At 39.0% G+C, this 25578-nt stretch overlaps 1 protein-coding gene across 2 annotated transcripts in view; it reads left to right on the top strand.

Annotated features, from left to right (window-relative positions):
• Nucleotides 1–25578, top strand: part of heg1 (heart development protein with EGF-like domains 1) — a 68792-nt gene that overhangs the window by 24022 nt on the left and 19192 nt on the right. For both annotated transcript variants that reach the window (XM_061879894.1, XM_061879895.1), the window contains exons 3-7: nt 6721–7157; nt 8513–8626; nt 16527–16649; nt 16746–16849; nt 19369–19424. In XM_061879894.1, coding sequence (XP_061735878.1) covers nt 6721–7157; nt 8513–8626; nt 16527–16649; nt 16746–16849; nt 19369–19424 — 834 coding nt within the window. The remainder of the gene's footprint in view (nt 1–6720; nt 7158–8512; nt 8627–16526; nt 16650–16745; nt 16850–19368; nt 19425–25578) is intronic.

The following is a 25578-nucleotide window of genomic DNA, read 5'->3' as shown; positions in this document are numbered from 1 at the left end:
GTACATTCATTCAGCCTGTTGTTCACTATTCTTTATTTATTTTAAGTTGCCTTTCAAATGTCTATTCTTGGTGTTGGGTTTTATCAAATATATATATGCGACTAACACTCCAGTGCGACTTATATATGTTTTTTTTCTTCATATATACAACAAAATATAAATGTTTTGATTATTTATTTAACAAATTTGCTAAATTTTCTACCAAAAATATTTTTCTTACTGGAATATTTGATGTGAAGTAATCGGAAACTTGGATAGGTCAATAATTCATAATAACATTGATTTTGATTCAATATTATGTTTTGAGCAATGACAGTTTAAAAGAAAAGGAAAAAAAGCTTTGTTTTATTAATCAACATTGCAACTTTTTCTAAATTACATTTAGCCTTTAAAGCTTTTTTATTTCACTTTTGTTTATGTTTTTGTTTATTTTAATAATATTTTTAGAATGTGCCGTGGGCCTTTAAAACATTAGCTGTGGGCTGCAAATGGCCTCCAGGGCACACTTTTGACACCCCTGCTATAGATAATAAACAATTTAAATCTGATGAATCTATGGGTAAAAAGCAGATACTGGCGACGCATGCGCGTTTATCATAACTCTGTCTGTCTCTCTGTCTCTGCCCCTTCCTCACCAATGTTGCCCCCCCCCACCCTCCTTCACAAGGGACATGGGGTCAGAGGAGAAAAGAAAAGAAACGGCAGATCAACTGGTCTAAAAAAGGGGACAATTTAAAGGCTAGAGTATACAAATGGGTTTTAAGATGGGACTTGAATGCTTCTACTGAGGTAGCATCTCAGTAGAAGTGACTACGGTCATCTAATTAGTTACTGTGGTCATCTAATTAGTTACTATGGTCATCTAATTAGTTACTATGGTCATCTCATTAGTTACTATGGTAATCTACGTCACAGCAGCTCAGAGAGGCACCAAGCAGTGTGGGGGGGGAAGCGTTCCAAAGTTCCAAAGATTAGTGATGTATAGAAAATAATATAAAGTACTTTATTTATCCCTGGGGAAAAGTCAGCAAATATCAGATATATCAGACTGTAGGTGGGTTTATTTGTGTACCCTTCACGTTCATATTTCACTGTTTGTTGCATTTTTGTTGCGTTTCACTTGATTGTAAAATATGTCGATCGAAAAGGGGTGTGGAATTCATATGTTGTCAATATTCAGTGTTTTATCGTTCATAAAAAAATGGAAAAATTCCATTCCGTTTGTCATAACGTTTTAGCATTCAATCAGACATGAAAGGCCTGCTGAAACTCACTACTACCGACCATGCAGTCTGATGTTTATATATCAATGATGAAATATTAACATTGCAACACATGCCAATACGGCCGCTTTAGTTTACTAAATTACAATTTTAAATTTCCCGCGGAGTTTCCTGTTGAAAACATCGCGGAATGATGACGCGTGTTTGTGACGTTATTGGTTGGAGGGGACATACTAGTTCAGCACCACTTACGGCTAAAAGTCGTCTCTTTTCATCGCATAATTACACAGTAATTTGGACATCTGTGTTGCTGAATCTTTTGCAATTTGTTCAATTAATAATAGAGACGTCAAATAAGAATGCTCTTGGTGGAAAGCGATGGATTGCAGCTGCCTTTAGCACCGAAACACCGCCGGTGTTTGTTTGTTGTGAAGCTTTAACACAGAGCGGTCAAGCGAACATGTTTCTCTACGTCAATCAGCAAGGTTTTGGATGGGAAAATTGTGATATTAAGTCAGCTCTTACCGGAGACGTCAGTGGATTATGGGACCTCCTCCTGTAGCTGTCAAAAAAGCAGCTGTGATCTTGGCTCCTCCATGGCTTCTCTCAGAGACTCTGGCGTTCACCGCAGCCATCCGACTTTCAGGTATGACTTTTAGAATCGCACTAAAATACTATTAACACAATGAGCAGATAAGGGATTTTCCAGAATTGTTCTAGTAAATGTGTCTAATTACATCTGAAACGCTACCACTGCCGCCGCCCGGAACTGTCCCTTTTTCTTTTTTTTTTTGTGTGCCTCACTCTAACTTTCCTCATCCACAAATCTTTCATCCTCGCTCAAATTAATGAGGAAATTGTCGCTTTCTCGGTCCGAATAGCTCTTCTGCTGGTGGCTCACATTATAAACAATGTGAGGATGTGAGGAGCCCTCACACCGGTGACGTCACACGCACATCGTCTGCTACTTCCGGTAAAGACAAGGCTTTTTTATTAGCGACCAAAGGTGGGTAGAGTAGCCAGAAATTGTACTCAAGTAAGAGTACTGATACTTTAGAGATGTATTACTCAAGTAAAAGTAAGGAGTAGTCATCCAAATATTTACTTGAGTAAAAGTAAAATGTATGTTGTGAAAAAACTACTCAAGTACTGAGTAACTGATGAGTAACCAGTTTGTTTAATGATTACGGCAACAAATAATGCACAAAAAAAAAAATAGCAATGAGCAAATTCATAGCCAGGAATATCTCTTAAGCAACTAAAACAATAATACATATTAAATAATAATACATTAAAATGAAAAAAATTAAGGCAAATTGAGCCACAATAGCTTAACAGCACCATAGGCTCAGTAGGCATTCATCGATTGATTGATTGAGTGATTGAAACTTTTATTAGTAGATTGTACAGTACAGTACATATTCCGTACAATTGACCACTAAATGGTAACACCCCAATAAGTTTTTCAACGTTAATCAATTATTTAATAAATGACCAAGTTCGAGGTGATCTACCTCATATATACATACACACACACAACACATATATATATATATATATATATATATATATATATACATACATAAATTTATATATACAGTATATAATTTATATTATTTTGCCGATTTTGTTGACATGTTAAAGGTGTTTTAATGAATATACAAGCATGTTTAACATATAAATTCCTATCTTTCATGAAGACAAGAATATAAGTTGGTGTATTACCTGATTCTGATGACTTGTATTGATTGGAATCAGACAGTATAGTGCTGATAATGTCCACATTTTCAAATGGAGGAGAAAAAAAGTTCCTCTTTTCTGTCTAATTGCACATGAAAGTCGTTGGTTTTTGGCATCTTATCTGTCCAGCTTCCATATTCGTTTTTATACACTTTACAAGAAATACATTGGCGGCAAACTCCGTAGCTTGCTCGCTTGTTTGCGCTGGCTTTCGGAGACTCTTATTTTGTTAGAGCAGGCGCGATGGAGCGGCACTTTTATTGTGAAGACAGGAACTGTGCGATCAGTCTTTAGGCTTTTGACGGGAAGTACGGTTGAAATAAAAAGTGGCTTTTTTCCTTTACACTTTTGATTGATTGATTGAAACTTTTATTAGTAGATTGCACAGTACAGTACATATTCTGCACAATTGACCACTAAATGGTAACACCCCAATACGTTTTTCAACTTTTTTAGGTCGGACTCGACGTGTGACGGTCATGTGACCGCCTGGTTTTGTTTGATTGGTCCAACGTCACCAGTGACTGCATTTGATTGGTGAAACGCAGGCATGCGTAGATCCTACTTTGAATGCGTGTCTGACAAAATCAAAACAAACAAGGCGTGCATTAACAGATCGATTAAAAAAAAGTAGCGAGTAACGAGCTGATTGTAGATAAATGGAGCAGAGTAAAAGTAGCGTTTCTTCTCTATAAATATACTCAAGTAAAAGTAGGTTGCATAAAAACTACTGTTAGAAGTACAATTTATCCCAAAAATTACTCAAGTAGATGTAATGGAGTAAATGTAGCGTGTTACTACCCACCTCTGTTAGCGACCAAAACTTTCAAACTTTATCGTGGATGTTCTCTACTAAATCCTTTCAGCAAAAATATGGCAATATTGCGAAATAATCAAGTATGACACATAGAATGGACCTGCTATCCCCGTTTAAATAAGAAAATCTCATTTAAGTAGGCCTTTATTGTTTTGTAATAATGTTCCCAAAAATAGATATACTGACCCCCAGACACATTTTTTCTCTCTAAATGTGGCCCCCAAGTCAAAATAATTGCCCAGGCCTGAATTAAGGTATCAGGCAAGTGATTTGAACTCAATGAAAAAGAGTGAAAATAGACCGAGAGTCTAGGGGCAGCAGGTCCCCAGCCATGTTTACGGCAATACACTGGTGGGGGAGAAGAGGGGCTCCTGGTTTTTCAACAATCAAACATGAAAAGATTTGCAAAAAAAGCACCATATAAATATGTTTTAGTGTTTAAAGAATTGAAACGTGATCAACAGTGTTGACATTAGAGATGTCCGATAATACCGGACTGCCAATACTATCAGCCGATAAATGCTTTAAAATGTCATATTGGAAATTATCGGTATCAGTTTGAAAAAGTATAAACTTATGACTTTTTAAACGCCGCTGTACGGAGTGGTTCACGGACGTAGGTAGAAGACGGTTACCACGCGATCCTTGACAGAATCGGATAAGGGTCCAGTGGCATGGAGTCCAAGACGCCTGGGGACCCTTTTCTGCTGCAGCCTTCCTCCGCCGTTGTGGTAGTTCTTACATCTACTGTCTTCCGCCTGCTCCGCCGTTGAGGTCTTCACTGTATCCCTGGCTAGGGGGCAGTCAGGTACTAGGCCTTTGCCAAGGGCCACCTGGGGTAACAGTAGTAAAGGCGTTAAACGCCTAGTTGCCCCAAGACCCCATTGAGGAGCCTCCACTGCTGGATGCACTTTAACGTCATGCCCAGGACTACTACTACTACTTGATACTGTTACCTGATTGGCTGTTAGCACGTCCCTTCCATTGATCAGTGATCACGTCCGGTTTTACTCTGTTACCGGAGAACGAGTGCCTGTGTTCATGCAACCAACCTTGCCTTATCACTTCAGCTTTTCCCACCAAAATTTAAATATTTATCAAAAGTTTTATCCAATGCATTTTTTATTGATAATAATTATGTGTCTAATTGATATTGTTTTATCCACCCCAGCTCTACTGATTAGTGCCTTTGAATACCATTCGCAATACCGTCTCCAAACACAGTGTGGAGCTGCTCCCCTAAAATAATAATCAGCTCCATTTCTGTAAATAAACTACACTTCTTAACATCATCATCTTGTATATTATCACTGGAGGATGAGGCTAAACATGTTACACACCAAGAGGAAGCTAAGAGCAGGCATGCTAATAGCAATGCTAATAATAATAATAATAATAATAAGAGATTTTATTTGGAAAAAGCACTTTACATTGAGTAAACAACCTCAAAGGGCTACAGTGTATTAAAAAATAAATAAATCAAAAGATAATACAAATAAAAAATAGAACAGCCTAATAGCCAGAACTAGTATGCATTTTTCTACAAAAAAAGAGGCTTTTTTTAAAAGAAGGGTTTTTAAGCTTTTTTAAAAGCATCCACGGTCTGTGGTGCCCTCAAGTGGTCAGGGAGAGCGTTCCAAAGACTGGGAGCGGCGGAGCAGAAAGCCTGGTCTCCCATTGTACGTAGCTCTGTCCTCGCAGTTTGGAGGAGGCTAGCCTGTCCAGAGTGGAGGTGACGTGTGGAGGATTTGGGGGTGAGTAGTTCTTTGAGGTAGAAGGGGGCATTTCCATGGAGGCACTGGTGGGTTAGTAGGGAGACTTTGTATTCAATCCTGAGTGGAACAGGAAGCCAGTGAAGGGATTTGAGAGTTGGTGTGATAAGGTCGTATTTCCGCACTCTCATCAGGATCCTAGCAGCACTATTCTGTATGTGTTGCAGCTTGTGGATGTTCTTGCTGGGGATCCCGACAAGAAGTGCGTTGGAGTTCTCTAACCACGAAGTTAGCGTGAAACAAGAGAAGAAATAATTGCTTGGTAAAGTTAAAGAAGTTTAGCCGATTTTAACAACAATTATTAAGAGTTTTAGAGAGGATAATAGAACAACTGTTGGTGTGTCAATATTGTCACAGTCAGTAAATTGGCGGTGCATTGATATCAAGGGTGGTATCAGTATGTGACCGATACCAGTGGTTATATCTAGAGATGTCCGATTTATATCGGACTGCTGATATTATAGGTCCGATAAACACAAAAGAACAAATACCCAGAACCCCTTGCAGCACTAACTCTTCTGGGACGCTGCAATATACACACCCCCAACCACCTTAACCTCCTAATGCTCTCCCAGGGAGAGCATGTCCCAAATTCCAAGCTGCTGTTTTGAGGCATGTTGAAAAAAAATAATGCACTTTGTGACTTCAGTAATAAATGTTGGCATTTTTTCTTTTCCATAACTTGAGTTGATTTATTTTGGAAAACCTTGTTACATTGTTTAATGCTTCACAACAAAATTAGGCATAATAATGTGTTAATTCCACGACTGTATATATCGGTATCGGTTGATATCGGAATCGGTAATTAGGAGTTGGACAATATCGGATATCGTCAAAAAAGCCATTATCTCTAATTTCATCGATATTTTTATTTGACCCAAATACATTTCTTTTGCTGTTTTTGTTAATGTTTGTTAGTAATTTCTGAGACACAGGAGGACTTTGAGAGAAAAACTAAAGTATTAAAAAAAAAAAGTAAATTGTAGTTTACAATCAAAGAATTGCACATAATAAAGTAGAATATTTGAAGTATTGTGCTGATATTGTTAAACTGTCATAATAACCGTGCACTTTTAATACATGTGATGGGTATCAGTATCGGCCGATATCATCCGTATGGCAGTTTTAGACACCCCGACTCATCCACTTGTGTTTGTGCTCCTGACAGATCCGAGGTAACAGAAGAGGAGACTGACATGAGTCGGGAATCGACCGCGTTCACCAGCGTCCGTCCGCTCCTCGCCACCTCCTCTTCCACGCTGGGCTCCACGCCACAGCCTTCCACCCAGGCCACCGTCTCCCCCACCACCGCCGCCCCGACTCCGCCCCGGCAGGTGTCTGCGGCACCCCCGGCTCTCGGCCGAGTTCCCACGGCGACGACCAAGACGACCCGGCCCGCCGACATCACCACCTGGCAGCGCGGAACCAACGCGGGTGTCACCACGCCGCAAAGTCCACGCTCCGCTGACACGCACACCCGCACCAACCCCACGGAGCGCACAGAGGCTCCGCCCACCACACGGGTGCCCACAGACAGGGTGACCACAAAGGAAGTGGCAGCGTCATCTCCCACTCACGTTCAGCCCACCAAGGCCGCGCCACCAAGTGAGTAATAACCAAATCCTTTTCAATTTCAGCACATTCTTATCACGCGGTGGCTTTCTTTTTCTCATATGATTAGGGTCATTTTAACGGGTGGGTTGCAATCACGTGACCTCGGACGCTTCCGGGTTTCAAAACATCAAAATTATTTGATGTTTTGCAGCAGGCGATGTGTCGTGAACGTTGTCACAACTTGTTTATAAAGTCTTTGCTTTGTTTACTGGGATGTTCACTCCTCCTTTATTTAACTGCAAACTGTTCAATACTAGATATTAGGGGTGTGGGAAAAAAATTGATTAAAATATGTTGTGCGATTCAGAATCGATTCTCTCTTTTTTTTTTTTAAATCGATTTTTTTATTTTGGCGCCGTTTTGTACTGTTTTTTGTACCTATTTTGATTATTGTTTCTTAGCTATTTCTAATTGTTGCAGTTTATAAATAAAGGTTTAGGTGGAAAAGAAAAAAAAAGAGCATCAGCGCATGCGCATTGCATACATCCAACAAATCCATGACTAAAGTAATCAACAACTATTTTTATAATCCATTTTAATCGATTTAATCGATTAGTTGTTGCAGCCCTAATATATATATCTATGTATGTATGTATATATGTATGTATGTATATGTATATACAATATACATATATATATATATATATATATATATGTATATATGTATATGTGTGTATATATATATATATATATATATATATATACATGTGTGTGTATATATATATGTGTATATATATATATGTATATGTGTATATAAACGTGTGTGTATATATATATGTGTATTTATATATATATATAGAAATATATATAAATATACATATATATATGTATATATGTATATATATATATGTATATATATATATATATATATATATATATATATATATATATATATATATATATATATATACTGCGATGAGTCGGCGACTTGTCCAGGGTGTACTCCGCCTTCTGCCCGATTGTAGCTGAGATAGGCACCAGCGCCCCCCGCGACACCAAAAGGAATAAGCGGTAGAAAATGGATGTATATATATATATATATATATATATATATATATATATATATATATATATACATCCATTTTACACACACACACAAAGTTAAAGAAGTGTTCGCACACAGAGGTGTATTCATGTAAATGGAAAACTTGGCCAACAGAAGCATCCGCAAATGGAGAAAACAGGTACCAATAGGTAAGAAAAGTTGGTTTTGCATAATAGAGGCCCCACTCTACTGTAAATAATTTAAGATGCCAGATGGACACCCTCGTGCACACTTTAAGCCGTCTGTCTTCTAAACACCTTTTCATCTGACTAATCACACTGCTGTCCTCCCTGACCTCCAGGAGACCCTTGTGTGTCAAACCCGTGTCTGAACGGGGGGATGTGCGTGAGCTACGAGCACCGGGGGTTCAGGTGCGGCTGTCCCCAGGCCTGGACGGGCCCCACCTGCAACCAAGGTGAGTGTTCAGGAAAGAACGCACAAAAGCTAATACAAATAATAACAGAAGAAAAAGATGTTTTGACAAGGACAGATTATCTTAGAAACTCAGTAAAACTAAATGGTAACAGTAGAAGGGAAAGTCCAACACAAATACAAATAGACGGAGTAGATATTGAAAGAGTAAAAGAGAACACATTTTTGGGTGTAATAAGTTAAAGTTAAAGTACCAATGATTGTCACATACACACTAGGTGTGGTGAAATTTGTTGAAAATTTAAATAGATGATAAAATGAACTGGAAACTTCATGTAAAAATATACAACATAAAGTAGCAAGAAACACATCAATAATGAATAAAGCAAAACATGTTCTGGACTAGAGATGTCCGATAATGTTTTTCTTGCCGATATTCGATATTGTCCAACTCTTATTTACCGATTCTGATATCTACCGATACACATATATATTAGGTCGTGGAATTAACACATTGGGTGTGAGTTTTTCCTTGCCCTTATGTGGGCTCTGTACCGAGGATGTCGTTGTGGTTCGTGCAGCCCTTTGAGACACTTGTAATTTAGGGGCTGTATAAATAAACATTGATCGATTGATTGACATTATTATGCCTAATTTCTTTGTGATGCCCTGCTGGATGCATTAACAATTTTCCAAAATAAGACAACAACTTCAACTCAAATTATCGAGAAAATTGCCAACATGGCACAGCCATATTTATTATTGAAGTCACAAAGTGCATTATTTTTTTTAACATGCCTCAAAACAGCAGCTAGGAATTTGGGACATGCTCTCCCTGAGATAATCCTGATACCCACTACAACTATGGGAAAAACTATACTTTGAATTTCACAAAGTGCATTATTTTCTTTAACATGCCTCAAAACAGCAGCTAGGAATTTGGGACATGCTCTCCCTGAGATAATCCTGATACCCACTACAACTATGGGAAATACTATACTTTGAATTTCACAAAGTGCATTATTTTTTATTTGTTTTAAAAAATTCTCAAAACAACAGCTACAAAAACAATGAAGGCACACAGCTTCAGTCCGGAGTATACTAAAGTAATAAAGTAAACAATAACATAGTCCTCATTCAGTGCAAGGCTGCCTGGTATACTGTATAACAGGGAATTATAAACTGGGCTCAATCTGCCCTGCTCGAACGTATTTGTATGAGTAACACAAATGTGCTGCAAGCTGGTGGTGAGTGCTTGAAGTGGCCTAGCAGTCAGCCAGAGCTTCTAAAATGCTGCGTTGAGACAGGGAACCTTGTTCAATGCCAGCTGCAAAGTGTGCGCCATGTTGTATTTTTGTTTTTTCTCGGCGGAATCTTTAAGCGACAACTGTGTGGTACTACTTTTTTTCGCTGTTTGCTTTCCATCCATCTTCCGCTTGTATTGATCGTGTATCTCCTTGTGATTCTTGAAGAGGTGGGAGATCAAATTGCTCCTATTAAAAGGAAGACGTCTTGGTTCCTCCTCGCATAACCAACTTTTTGCAGTCATTGCAAAATGCCATTTTTTTTATCCGTGAGAGACACTTTAAAATAATACCCAAACCATAGACATGGTGTCGTTAGTCAGTCACAGAGCGAGTTCGCTTATTCGCCATGGCTACAGCACCGGCAACAACACACTCTTGTTGTTGTTATGCTCTGCTCGCGGTGGTTTGATGACGTCATCAAGCGTCGCCAGTAAACCTCTCATGCTGCAGCCGTCAACTCCTGTGTTGTGTGGGGAATAGAGGAGGGGCTGCTGACGGGGTTTATATCCGTGTTTTACTGGATATGTACCGCTCTGTACAACAGCGTTTTTAAAAAATCATTCATTTACACTTTTTCAAACCGATACCTATAATTTCCGATACCACATTTTAAAACATTTATCTCTATTCTGGACCAAAAATCTCTTCATATGCCTCTACTGCTCGCTCGTGTTACTGTATCTGAGTTATTGTGCAGAAATATGGGAAATAAGTACAAAAGTACACTTCATTCAGTAACTGTGTTACAAAAAAGTTCCATTAGAATAATACATGATGTTGGATAAAGACAGCATACAAACTGTATTTATTGAATCAAAAATATTGAAATTCATCGATTTGGTGCATCTGCAAACATCTAAAATGATGTACCAAGCAAACTATAACCTGCTAGCCAAGAATGTATAAAAATTATTCACAACAAAAGGACAAGGAAATATAACCTTAGAGGAAAATCTAATTTAAAACATTTGTATGCTCATTAGGGCTGAGCGATATATCGACATACTTGATATATCGCGGGTTTGTCTGTGCGATATAGAAAATGACTATATCGTGATATTCGAGTATACGTTCTCACACAGTTGCTTTTAGCTGCGGGCATTACACTACAGGCTCTTCTCACTCTTTCCTGTCTCTCCTTCTCACAGAGACGTAAAACAATCGCACCTTCTTGCTACGTCACATACGTATATGCCCTCAAGGAGTAGAGAGGTAGCGGCATGGTAACATTAGCAGTGGTGCTAACGGAGCGGTGCGAGTGGTAATACGAGAATGAGAAGGTGCGAATCTGGTAAACGCAGGGGGTCCATCGTCTGGCGGTGGTTTGGCTTCAAGCGGGAAGATGTCGAACAGACAACCGTAATATGTCAAGTATGTGGCAAAAGCGTACAAAAAGTAGCAGCACTGATAATGTAGCATCATTTGAAAAGTCACCTGCTAGAGAATGAAGAGTGCTTGAAACTCCGCATGTCAACATCTCCGTTCGGTGCCACATCAACAAAATGCCCAAGCAACCATTTCCAAATCAACACCGTATGAAAACAAATAGTCAACAACAGAAGGAGATAACGTCCGCAGGAACCTACCACATAGCGAAAGACATACACTGTTTGATTTCCTATTATGCAGCTCATTTTTATTTGACACTTTTATTCGGACTATGTTAAGGTAACGTGTCGAGTTCCCCACGGTTCGGTCCTTGGCCCTGCACTCTTCAGCATCTACATTCTGCCGCTAGGTGACGTCATACGCAAATACGGTGTTAGCTTTCACTGTTATGCTGATGACACCCAACTCTACATGCCCCTAAAGCTGACCAACACGCCGGGTTGTAGTCAGCTGGAGGCGTGTCTTAATGAAATTAAACAATGGATGTCCGCAAATTTTTTGCAACTCAACGCCAAAAAAACGGAAATGCTGATTATCGGTTCTGCTAGACACCGACCTCTATTTAATAATACGACTTTAACATTTGACAACCAAATGATTAAACAAGGTGACTCGGTAAAAAAATCTGGTTATTATCTTCGACCCAACTCTCTCCTTTGAGCCACACATTAAAAGCGTTACTAAAACGGCCTTCTTTCATCTCCGTAATATCGCTAAAATTCGCTCCATTTTGTCCACTAACGATGCTGAGATCATTATCCATGCGTTTGTTATGTCTCGATTACTGCAACGTATTATTTTCGGGTCTCCCCATGTCTAGCATTAAAAGATTACAGTTGGTACAAAATGCGGCTGCTACACTTTGGACAAGAACAAGAAAGTTTGATCACATTACGCCTGTACTGGCTCACCTGCACTGACTTCCTGTGCACTTAAGATGTGACTTTAAGGTTTTACTACTTACGTATAAAATACTACACGGTCTAGCTCCATCCTATCTTGCCGATTGTATTGTACCATATGTCCCGGCAAGAAATCTGCGTTCAAAAGACTCCGGCTTATTAGTGATTCCTAAAGTCCAAAAAAAGTCTGCGGGCTATAGAGCGTTTTCCGTTCGGGCTCCAGTACTCTGGAATGCCCTCCCGGTAACAGTTCGAGATGCTATCTCAGTAGAAGCATTTAAGTCTCACCTTAAAACTCATTTGTATACTCTAGCCTTTAAATAGACCTCCTTTTTAGACCAGTTGATCTGCCGCTTCTTTTCTTTTTCTCCTCTGTCCCCCCCTGCCTTGTGGAGGGGGTCCGGTCCGATGACCATGAATGAAGTACTGGCTGTCCAGAGTCGGGACCCAGGATGGACCGCTCGCCTGTGTATCGGTTGGGGACATCTCTACGATGCTGATCCGACTCCGCTTGGGATGGTTTTCTGTGAACGGCACTCTCGTTGCTGTCTTGGATCCGCTTTGAACTGAACTCTCGCGGCTGTGTTGGAGCCACTATGGATTGAACTTTCACAGTATCATGTTAGACCCGCTCGACATCCATTGCTTTCGGTCCCCTGGGGGGGGTTTCCCACATTTGAGGCCCTCTCCAAGGTTCTCATAGTCATCAATGTCACTGGCGTCCCACTGAGTGTGAATTTTCCTTGCCCTTATGTGGGTTCTTCCGAGGATGTCGTGGTCGTAGTGGTGTGTACAGTCCTTTGAGACATTTGTGATTTAGGGCTATATAAATAAACATTGATTGATTGAAATATCTTGTGTGACATCATGCACAAAAGTGCACTTTGTTTGTTTTAAACTATTTTAGTGGTGTTCTGTACAAAAAGTGCACTTTAATTTAGTGTTGTTTTGATATGTCATCAAAGTGACATCATGCACAAAAGTGCACTAATAGCTTGTTTTAAAATGTCAGACCATCTTGCACTTTGTTTCGGAAATGACATGAATGTTTGTGCCACTGTTTAATAACTGTTTAATAAATACACTTTTAGTTGTGATTTCCCTTTCTGCATGAAAGTTTAGAATGAGCATATATTAATGCAGTATGAAGAAGAATGTTTTAATGTAGACACATAGAATCATCATACCATGAATTGATTAACGTGGACCCCGACTTAAACAAGTTGAAAAACTTATTCGGGTGTTACCATTTAGTGGTCAATTGTACGGAATATGTACTGTACTGTGCAAACTACTAATAAAAGTATCAATCAATCAATCAATACTGCTGTGATTATATGCATCAAGTGCTCATTCAAGGCTAAGGCAAAATATGGAGATATATATTGTGTATCGCGATATGGCTTAAAAATATGGAGATATTAATAGGCCATATCGCCTAGCCCTAATGCTCGTACAACACTTAAAACCTTTAGTATATAGCCTTAAGTGGAAATAAATGATGAGACTGTTCAAACTACAAGTGTTCACAAAGTACAAAGAACAACAAATATGACGAATATCTTGAACCCTGTGGAAGTAGTGTCAAAGCGCTTTGAGTACCTTGAAGGTAGAAAAGCGCTATACAAGTACAACCCATTTATAAAAAAATAAAAAGATTATTTATGTATTTAATATTTGTTTACTCACTATGGTATATTATCTATTCACTGTTTTGTTACAGAAAACAAAATGCCATATTTTTAGTTGAAGTCCATCCATCCATCCATTTTCTACCCGCTTGTCCCTTTTGGGGTCGCAAGGGGAGCTGGAGCCTATCTCAGCTGCATTCGGGTGGAAGACGGGGTACATCCTGGACATGTCGCCACCTCATCGCACTATTGAAGTCACAAAGTGCATTATTTTTTTTTAACATGCCTCAAAACAGCAGCTTGGAATTTGGGACATGCTCTCCCTCAAGGGCGGATGAGGAGGCTGGGGGTGGGGGTTGTATATCGTCGCGTCCCGGAAGAGTTAGTGCTGCGAGGGGTTCTGTGTATTTGTTCTGTTGTGTTTATTGGGGCGGCATAGCTCGGTTGGTAGAGCGGCCGTGCCAGCAACTTGAGGGTTGCAGGTTCGATTCCCGCTTCCGCCATCCTGGTCACTGCCGTTGTGTCCTTGGGCAAGACACTTTACCCACCTGCTCCCAGTGCCACCCACACTGGTTTAAATGTAACTTAGATATTGGGTTTCACTATGTAAAGTACTTTGAGTCACTAGAGAAAAGCGCTGTATAAATATAGTTCACTTCACTTCACTTTATCGGCCGATAATATCGGCAGTCCGATATTAATCGGACATCTCTAGATGTAATCACTGGTATCAGTCACATACTGATACTACCCTTGATATCGGTTGCGGTGGGCGGGGATTAGGTTGGGGTGGGGTAGGGGGTAGCGGGGGTGTATATTGTAGCGTCCCGGAAGAGTTAGTGCTGCAAGGGGTTCTGGGTATTTGTTCTGTTGTGTTACGGTGCGGATGTTCTCCCGAAATGTTTGTCATTCTTGTTTGGTGTGGGTTCACAGTGCGGCGCATATTTGTAACAGTGTTAAAGTTGTTTATACGGCCACCCTCAGTGTGACCTGTATGGCTGTTGACCAAGTATGCCTTGGATTCTGTGTGTGAAAAGCCGTAGATATTATGTGGCTGGGCCGACATATAAAGGCAGTGCCTTTAAGGCAGGGTTCGGGAACCTTTTTGGCTGAGAGAGCCAAGAAGCCAAATATTTTAAAATGTATTTCCCTAAGAGCCATATAATATTTTTTTTAACGCTGAACACAAACGCGTGCCTTTTTAAGTAAGACCAACATTTCCAGAGTATAATAGGTCTCTTATTCTTTGTAATAACATTGTTATTCTGAAGCAAACTGTGGAGGAGGCGTGGCCTGCAGGCCTGCAGCAAAGCGGGATGTTGCCAGGACCGTCCTCGAAATCAGCGACAGGTGCGTAGATGGCCAACCTGGGCATTTTTATCTTATCACCTGTCGCTCTGTTATAAGCAGCAGCCAGGAGGAGAGACAGGGTTGGGGCTGGAGCCAGAGCGCGAGTGAGGACGAAAGAGAAAAAGACAATTGCTGGAAAGCAACTGAGAGACTAATTGAAAAAAACAATAATATTTTACCATAAAACATGCTCTCATGTCGGTGCTTGGTGGTCTGAAGAACCCCCAGGAGGGCAAGCCCAACACTAACCAATAATAGATAAATTACTTCTTACCATTAACGCAACTTCTTGAGCATAAAAATGCATGAGAATGTTTTATATTTTGAATGTTATTTTTAACACTGTGATTACAAGTGGAATTATTCATTACTTATCGTGTTAAGCAATGTCAGCTCAGTTTTTTTCGAGAGCCAGATGCAGTCATCAAAAGAGCCACATCTGGCTCTAGAGCCATAGGTTCCCTACCCCTGCTTTAAGGCATGTCCCCGATATTGTTGTCTGGTTGGAAGTCGGGAGAAATTGGGGAGAATGGTTGCTCCGGGAGATTTTCGGGAGGGGCATTGAAATTCGGGAGTCTGCTGGGAAAATTGGTAGGGTTGGCAAGTATGACTTCGAGACGTACTTCACCCTACGTCCGTGCACCTCTCCGTACAGCAGCGTTTTAAAAAGTCATACATTTTACCGATAATTTCCGATATTATACTGGCTGTCCAGAGTCGAGACCCAGGATGGACCGCTCGCCTGTATCGGTTGGGGACATCTCTACGCTGCTGGTCGGCCTCCGCTTGAGATGGTTTCCTGTGGACGGGACTCCCGCTGCTGTCTTGGATCCGCTTGAACTGAACTCTCGCGGCTGTGTTGGAGCCACTATGGATTGAACTTTCACAGTATCATGTTAGACCCGCTCGACATCCATTGCTTTCGGTCCCCTAGAGGGGGGGGGGTTGCCCACATCTAAGGTCCTCTCCAAGGTTTCTCATAGTCAGCATTGTCACTGGCGTCCCACTGGATGTGAATTCTCCCTGCCCACTGGGTGTGAGTTTTCCTTGCCCTTTTGTGGGTTCTTCCGAGGATGTTGTAGTCGTAATGATTTGTGCAGTCCTTTGAGACATTTGTGATTTGGGGCTATATAAATAAACATTGATTGATTGATTGATTGATATTACATTTTAAAGCATTTATCGACCGATAATACCAACAGTCCGGTGTTATCGGACATCTCCGACTGAAATTGAACTGAGTGTTCTGTCTCTGTTGCAGCCGTCATGTTGGGTAAAGATTCAATGAAAGCCGTCAACAACAACAAATGATCCATGTTGACATTCCTTAAATACAAAGTATGTTTGAAACCTTGTTTGTGCAGACATGGATGAGTGTGAGAAGGACCCCTGCCCTATGGGCTCCACGTGCGTGAACACCAGGGGCTCCTTCAGCTGCGAATGTCCGCTCGGCTTCGACCTGGAGGACGGACGTACTTGCACCAGAGGTAAGATTACGCTCCTCGCCTCCTTGTCCTCGGCCGCTATTGTTTGTCACAGGCGCCGTTTTTTTTCAATTGTCTGCGTGTCGCCACCCTCCGCAGCAAAAACGTTCCTGGGAACATTCAGCCTGAACAAAGTGTCACATGACAACCGAGTCCTCAAGAGCGCCACGTTGCACGAGATCCAGAGAGAGCTTCTTCAGCTGGTGAGAAACAGTCCTCTAATGGCACAGATCTGCTCAAAGAACGGTAGAGATCTACTGACATGTATTTTAGTCGTCATGGAGGCCCATAACCGATATTTGGGGCTGTAAAAGCTATTTCACCATGATTACCGCAGGAGGCTGCAATATACAAAACCCAAAAGCAGTGAAGTTGGCGCGTTGTGTAAATGGTAAATTAAAAGAGAATACAATGATTGGCAAATCCTTTTTTCACGTATATTCAATTGAATAGACTGCAAAGACAAGACATTTAATGTTCGTAATTGAAAAATGTTGTTAGTTTTTGTAAATATTAGATCATTTGAAATTTGATGCCTGAAACATGTTTTCAAAAAAGCTGGCACAGGTGTCAAAAATGACTGAAAAAGTTGAGGAAGCCTCATCAAACACTTATTTGGCACATACCACAGGTGAACAGGATAATTGGGAACAGGTGGGTGCCATGATTGGGTATAAAAGCAGCTTCCATCAAATGCTCAGTCATTCACAAACAAGGACAGAGCGAGGGTTGCCACTTTTTCAACAAACGCGAGAGCAAATTGTTGAACAGTTTAAGAACAACATCTCTCAACAAGCTATTGCAAAGAATTTAGGAATTTCACCACCTACGGTCCGTGATATTATCAAAAGGTTCAGAGAATCAGGAGAAATCACTGCACGTAAGCGATGATATTACAGACCATCGATCCTTCAGGGGGTACTGCATCAAAAAGCGACATTAGTGTGTAAAAGATATCACCACATGGGCTCAGGAACACTTCTGAAACCCACTCAGTAACTACAGTTGTTCGCTACATCTGTAAGTGCAAGTTAAAACTCTACGATGCTAAGCCAAAGCCATTTATCAACAACACCCAGGAACGCTGCTGGCATCGCTGGGCCCAAGCTCATCTAAGATGGACTGATGCAAAAGTGGAAAAGTGTTCTGTGGTCTGACAAGTCCACATTTCAAATGTCGTCGTGTCCTCCGGAACAAAGATGGAAAAGAACCATCTGGACTGTTATAGGCGCAAGGTGTAAAAGCCAACATCTGTGATGGTATGGGGGTGTATTAGTGCCCAAGGCATGGGTAACTTACACATCTTTGAAGGCACCATTAATGCTGAAAGGTACATACAAGTTTTGCAGCAACGTACGTTGCCATCCAAGCAAGGTTATCATAGACGCCCCCGCTTATTTCAGCAAGGCAATGCCAAACCATGTGTTACAACAGCGTGGCCTCATTGTAAAAAAAGTGAAGGTACTAGACTGGCCTGCCTGTAGTCCAGACCTGTCTCCCACTGAAAATGTGTGGCGCAATATGAAGCCTAAAATACCACAACAGTTGAACAACTTAAGCTGTACATCAAGCAAGAATGGGAAAGAATTCCACCTGAAAAGCTTCAAAAATGTGTCTCTTCAGTTCCCAAAAGTTTACTGCGTGTTGTTAAAAGGAAAGGCCATGTAACACAGTGGTAAAAAAATCCTTTGTGACAACTTTTTTGCAATGTGTTGCTGCCATTAAATTCAAATTTAATGATTTTTTGCCAAAAAAATAAAAAATAAGTTTCTCAGTTGGAACATTAAATATCTTGTCTTTGCAGTCTATTCAAAAGAATATAAGTTGAAAAGGATCTGTTTTTTTTATCATTTACACAACATGCCAACTTCACTAATTTTGGGTTTTGTTTATCGCGATATAGATGTTAGTCGGTATCGCCCATCACTAGCGGCAGCCAAGAGCAGTGTTTATCAACCTTTTTCCAGAGAAGGTACATTTTTTTCATTGAAAAAATCCAGGGGCACACTAACAGCAGAACATTTTTAAAACTAAAATAAAAAGGCACTACTGACAATATAAAGTCATTCTCAACTTTGTTTTCAGCACGAACCCGTTTAAGATTAGACAAACAAACAGTGTACAGGGTTTCAGAACAAGAACGCTAATGGTTTGCCACAAGGCGCCCGTAAAAGATGTGGAAAAAGGCAAAACGCTGGGGAAGGATGAGTAAAAAAAAATACAATCTAGACTGGGAAAAAACAAAGCACATATACATATTACAACGTACATCTCGAGATATCTAGCAACAGAGGGAAGGGAGTGCGGGGCCATGGTGGCGGGCCGCAGTTCTCAGGCGCTGACCATCCTCCCATGACCCCTACGGGATTTGCGTTGAGGGCGTTGGATTGGGGGTTGTGGGGTATGTATGTGTGACGTATATTTTTGTGGATGCATGTTTGTGTGTAAGCCTGCAGTGTGTCTCTGTTCCGCAGCCTTGATCTTGTGCAGTCGCCAGTTTGCTTGTTCTTTTTTTTTTTAAATATTCGTATCATAGCCGTCAGCGAAGAAAATTCCATGAAACAGCCGCACTGTTCTAAAAGCCTCAGGGTTCAAAGCGTAGGGAAAATAAGTGGCGGCTTATAGTGTGGAATTGACAATATTCTTACTGTTGAGAGAGGACTTTTACTGCTTGCCTCTGTTTTTCATGAGCCTGTCACCGTCTCTTCTCCCCACACTTCAGCTCAACGCCTCCTTGTCCCTCCTCCGAGGTTACAGCCGCTCCACTCTCAGCAAGAAGTGAGTTCACAACCTCCTCCTGGAGCCGCCTTACCACCACTACACACACACACTGAGAATACTGACATCTAAGTAAGATGAAATATCTCAAATAATGGTGATATTTGCTTATTTTCTGTCTGATAAGATCATTCTTCCCACTAAGCAGATTTTATGTTAGAGTGTTTTACTTGTTGCACTTGTTCAAATAAAGTGCACTTTTGTGCATGATGTCACTAAGATGAAGTCTCAAAACAACACTAAATTCAAGTGCCCTTTTTGTACAGAACACCGCTACAATAGTTAAAAACAGATAAAGTGCACTTTTGTGCATGATTTTACTAAGATGAAATATCAAAAAACTAAATTCAAGTGCACTTTTTGTACAGAATGCCGCTACAATAGTTCCAAATAAATAAAGTGCACTTTTGTGGCTGATGTCACTAAGATGACGTATCAAAACAGCACTGAATTCAAGTGCACTTTTTGTACAGAACGCCACTACAATAGTTAAAAACAAATAAAGGGCACTTTTGTGCATGATGTCACCATGATGAAATATCAAAAAACTAAATTCAAGTGCACTTTTTGTACAGAATGCCGCTACAATAGTTTAAAATAAATAAAGTGGACTTTTGTGCATGATGTCACTAAGATTACGTATCAAAACAACACTGAATTCAAGTGCACTTTTTGTACAAAACGCCACTACAATAGTTAAAAACAAATAAAGTGCACTTTTGTGCTTGATGTCACTAACATGACGTATCAAAACAACACTAAATTCAAGTGCACTTTTTGTACAGAACGCCGCTACAATAGTTAAAAACAAATAAAGTGCACTTTTGTGCATGATGTCACTAAGATGACGTATCAAAACAACACCAAATTAAAGTGCACTTTTTGTACAGAACGCCGATACAATAGTTTAAAACAAATAAAGTGCACTTTTGTGCATGATGTCACTAAGATGACGTATCAAAACAACACTAAATTTAGTGTTGTTACAGCCGCTCCACTCTCAGCAAGAAGTGAGTTCACAACCTCCTCCTGGAGCCGCCTTACCACCACTACACACACACACTGAGAATACTGACATCTAAGTAAGATGAAATATCTCAAATAAGGGTGATATTTGCTTATTTTCTGTCTGATAAGATCATTCTTCCCACTAAGCAGATTTTATGTTACAGTGTTTTACTTGTTGTACTTGTTCAAATAAAGTGCACTTTTGTGGCTGATGTCACTAAGATGACGTATCAAAACAACACTAAATTCAAGTGCACTTTTTGTACAGAACGCCGCTACAATAGTTAAAAACAAATAAAGTGCACTTTTGTGCTTGATGTCACTAAGATGACGTATCGAAACAACACTAAATTCAAGTGCATTTTTTGTACAGAACGCCGCTACAATAGTTAAAAACAAATAAAGTGCACTTTTGTGCTTGATGTCACTAAGATGACGTATCAAAACAACACTAAATTCAAGTGCATTTTTTGTACAGAACGCTGCTACAATAGTTAAAAACAAATAAAGTGCACTTTTGTGGATGATGTCACTAAGATGACGTATCAAAACAACACTAAATTCAAGTGCATTTTTTGTACAGAACGCTGCTACAATAGTTAAAAACAAATAAAGTGCACTTTTGTGGATGATGTCACTAAGATGACGTGTCAAAACAACACTAAATTAAATTCCCCTCTTAGTACAGAACGCCACTACAATAGTTTATAAAACAAGTAAAGTGCACTTTTGTGCATGATGTCACTAAGATGACGTATCAAAACAACACCAAATTAAAGTGCACTTTTTGTACAGAACGCAGCTACAATAGTTTAAAACAAATAAAGTGCACTTTTGTGCATGACGTCACTAAGATGACGTATCAAAACAACACGAAATTAAAGTGTACTTTTTGTACAGAATGCCGCTACAATAGTTTAAAACGAATAAAGTGCACTTTTGTGCATGATGTCACCAAGATGACATATCAAAACAACACTAAATTAAAGTGCACTTTTAATACAGAACGCCACTACAATAGTTTAAAACAAGTAAAGTGCACTTTTGTGCATGATGTCACTAAGATGACGTATCAAAACAACACCAAATTAAAGTGCACTTTTTGTACAGAACGCAGCTACAATAGTTTAAAACAAATAAAGTGCACTTTTGTGCATGATGTCACTAAGATGACGTATCAAAACAACACTAAATTAAAGTGCATTTTTTGTACAGAATGCATCTACAATAATTCAAAACAAATTAAGTGCACTTTTGTGCATGATGTCACGAAGATGACGTATCAAAACAACACTAAATTAAATTCCCCTCTTAGTACAGAACGCCACTACAATAGTTTAAAAAAAATAAAGTGCACTTTTGTGCATGATGTCACTAAGATGACGTATCAAAACAACACCAAATTAAAGTGCACTTTTTGTACAGAACGCCGATACAATAGTTTAAGACGAATAAAGTGCACTTTTGTGCATGATGTCACTAAGATGAGGTATCAAAACAACACCAAATTAAAGTGCACTTTTTGTACAGAACACCACTACAATAGTTTAAAACAAATAAAGTGCACTTTTGTGCATGATGTCACTAAGATGACGTATCAAAACAACACTAAATTAAAGTGCACTTTTAGTACAAAATGCCACTACAATAGTTTAAAACGAATAAAGTGCACGATGTCACAAAGATGACATATCAAAACAACACTAGATTCAAGTGCACTTTTTGTACAGAAATATCAAAACAACACTAAATTAAAGTGCACTTTTAGTACAGAACGCAACTACAATAGTTTAAAACAAATAAAGTGCACTTTTGTGCATGATATCATAAAGATGACATATCAAAACAACACTAAATTAAAGTGCACTTTTTGTACAGAATGCCGCTACAATAGTTTAGAACGAATAAAGTGCACTTTTGTGCATGATGTCACCAAGATGACATATCAAAACAACACTAAATTCAAGTGCCCTTTTTGTACAGAACACCGCTACAATAGTTTCAAATAAATAAAGTGCACTTTTGTGGCTGATGTCACTAAGATGACGTATCAAAACAGCACTGAATTCAAGTGCACTTTTTGTACAGAACGCCACTACAATAGTTAAAAACAAATAAAGGGCACTTTTGTGCATGATGTCACTAAGATGACGTATCAAAACAGCACTGAATTCAAGTGCACTTTTTGTACAGAACGCCACTACAATAGTTAAAAACAAATAAAGGGCACTTTTGTGCATGATGTCACCATGATGAAATATCAAAAAACTAAATTCAAGTGCACTTTTTGTACAGAATGCCGCTACAATAGTTTAAAATAAATAAAGTGGACTTTTGTGCATGATGTCACTAAGATTACGTATCAAAACAACACTGAATTCAAGTGCACTTTTTGTACAAAACGCCACTACAATAGTTAAAAACAAATAAAGTGCACTTTTGTGCTTGATATCACTAACATGACGTATCAAAACAACACTAAATTCAAGTGCACTTTTTGTACAGAACGCCGCTACAATAGTTAAAAACAAATAAAGTGCACTTTTGTGCATGATGTCACTAAGATGACGTATCAAAACAACACCAAATTAAAGTGCACTTTTTGTACAGAACGCCGATACAATAGTTTAAAACAAATAAAGTGCACTTTTGTGCATGATGTCACTAAGATGACGTATCAAAACAACACTAAATTTAGTGTTGTTACAGCCGCTCCACTCTCAGCAAGAAGTGAGTTCACAACCTCCTCCTGGAGCCGCCTTACCACCACTACACACACACACTGAGAATACTGACATCTAAGTAAGATGAAATATCTCAAATAAGGGTGATATTTGCTTATTTTCTGTCTGATAAGATCATTCTTCCCACTAAGCAGATTTTATGTTACAGTGTTTTACTTGTTGTACTTGTTCAAATAAAGTGCCCTTTTTTGGCTGATGTCACTAAGATGACGTATCAAAACAACACTAAATTCAAGTGCACTTTTTGTACAGAACGCCGCTACAATAGTTAAAAACAAGTAAAGTGCACTTTTGTGCTTGATGTCACTAAGATGACGTATCAAAACAACACTAAATTCAAGTGCATTTTTTGTACAGAACGCCGCTACAATAGTTAAAAACAAATAAAGTGCACTTTTGTGCTTGATGTCACTAAGATGACGTATCAAAACAACACTAAATTCAAGTGCATTTTTTGTACAGAACGCTGCTACAATAGTTAAAAACAAATAAAGTGCACTTTTGTGGATGATGTCACTAAGATGACGTATCAAAACAACACTAAATTCAATGGCATTTTTTGTACAGAACGCTGCTACAATAGTTAAAAACAAATAAAGTGCACTTTTGTGGATGATGTCACTAAGATGACGTGTCAAAACAACACTAAATTAAATTCCCCTCTTAGTACAGAACGCCACTACAATAGTTTAAAACAAGTAAAGTGCACTTTTGTGCATGATGTCACTAAGATGACGTATCAAAACAACACCAAATTAAAGTGCACTTTTTGTACAGAACGCAGCTACAATAGTTTAAAACAAATAAAGTGCACTTTTGTGCATGACGTCACTAAGATGACGTATCAAAACAACACTAAATTAAAGTGTACTTTTTGTACAGAATGCCGCTACAATAGTTTAAAACGAATAAAGTGCACTTTTGTGCATGATGTCACCAAGATGACATATCAAAACAACACTAAATTAAAGTGCACTTTTAATACAGAACGCCACTACAATAGTTTAAAACAAGTAAAGTGCACTTTTGTGCATGATGTCACTAAGATGACGTATCAAAACAACACCAAATTAAAGTGCACTTTTTGTACAGAACGCAGCTACAATAGTTTAAAACAAATAAAGTGCACTTTTGTGCATGATGTCACTAAGATGACGTATCAAAACAACACTAAATTAAAGTGCATTTTTTGTACAGAATGCATCTACAATAATTCAAAACAAATTAAGTGCACTTTTGTGCATGATGTCACGAAGATGACGTATCAAAACAACACTAAATTAAATTCCCCTCTTAGTACAGAACGCCACTACAATAGTTAAAAAAAAATAAAGTGCACTTTTGTGCATGATGTCACTAAGATGACGTATCAAAACAACACCAAATTAAAGTGCACTTTTTGTACAGAACGCCGATACAATAGTTTAAGACGAATAAAGTGCACTTTTGTGCATGATGTCACTAAGATGAGATATCAAAACAACACCAAATTAAAGTGCACTTTTTGTACAGAACACCGCTACAATAGTTTAAAACAAATAAAGTGCACTTTTGTGCATGATGTCACTAAGATGACGTATCAAAACAACACTAAATTAAAGTGCACTTTTAGTACAAAATGCCACTACAATAGTTTAAAACGAATAAAGTGCACGATGTCACAAAGATGACATATCAAAACAACACTAGATTCAAGTGCACTTTTTGTACAGAAATATCAAAACAACACTAAATTAAAGTGCACTTTTAGTACAGAACGCAACTACAATAGTTTAAAACAAATAAAGTGCACTTTTGTGCATGATATCATAAAGATGACATATCAAAACAACACTAAATTAAAGTGCACTTTTTGTACAGAATGCCGCTACAATAGTTTAGAACGAATAAAGTGCACTTTTGTGCATGATGTCACCAAGATGACATATCAAAACAACACTAAATTAAAGTGCACTTTTAATACAGAACGCCACTACAACAGTTTAAAACAAATAAAGTGCACTTTTGTGCATGATGTCACTAAGATGACGTATCAAAACAACACTAAATTAAAGTGCACTTTTAGTACAAAACGCCACTACAATAGTTTAAAACGAATAAAGTGCACGATGTCACTAAGATGACGTATCAAAACAACACAAGATTCAAGTGCACTTTTTGTACAGAATGCTGCTACAATAGTTTAAAACAAATAAAGTGCACTTTAGTGCATGATGTCACTAAGATGATGTATCAAAACAATACTAAATTAAAGTGCACTTTTAGTACAGAACGCCACTACAATAGTTTAAAACAAATAAAGTGCACTTTTGTGCATGATGTCACTAAGTTGACGTATCAAAACAACACTAAATTAAAGTGCACTTTTAGTACAGAACGCCACTACAATAGTTTAGAACAAA

Source organism: Nerophis ophidion, linkage group LG19 (assembly GCF_033978795.1).
Source record: "Nerophis ophidion isolate RoL-2023_Sa linkage group LG19, RoL_Noph_v1.0, whole genome shotgun sequence".
Lineage (NCBI taxonomy): Eukaryota > Metazoa > Chordata > Actinopteri > Syngnathiformes > Syngnathidae > Nerophis > Nerophis ophidion.
Note: the sequence above shows the minus strand (reverse complement) of the source record. Positions and strands in the feature narration are given on the sequence as shown.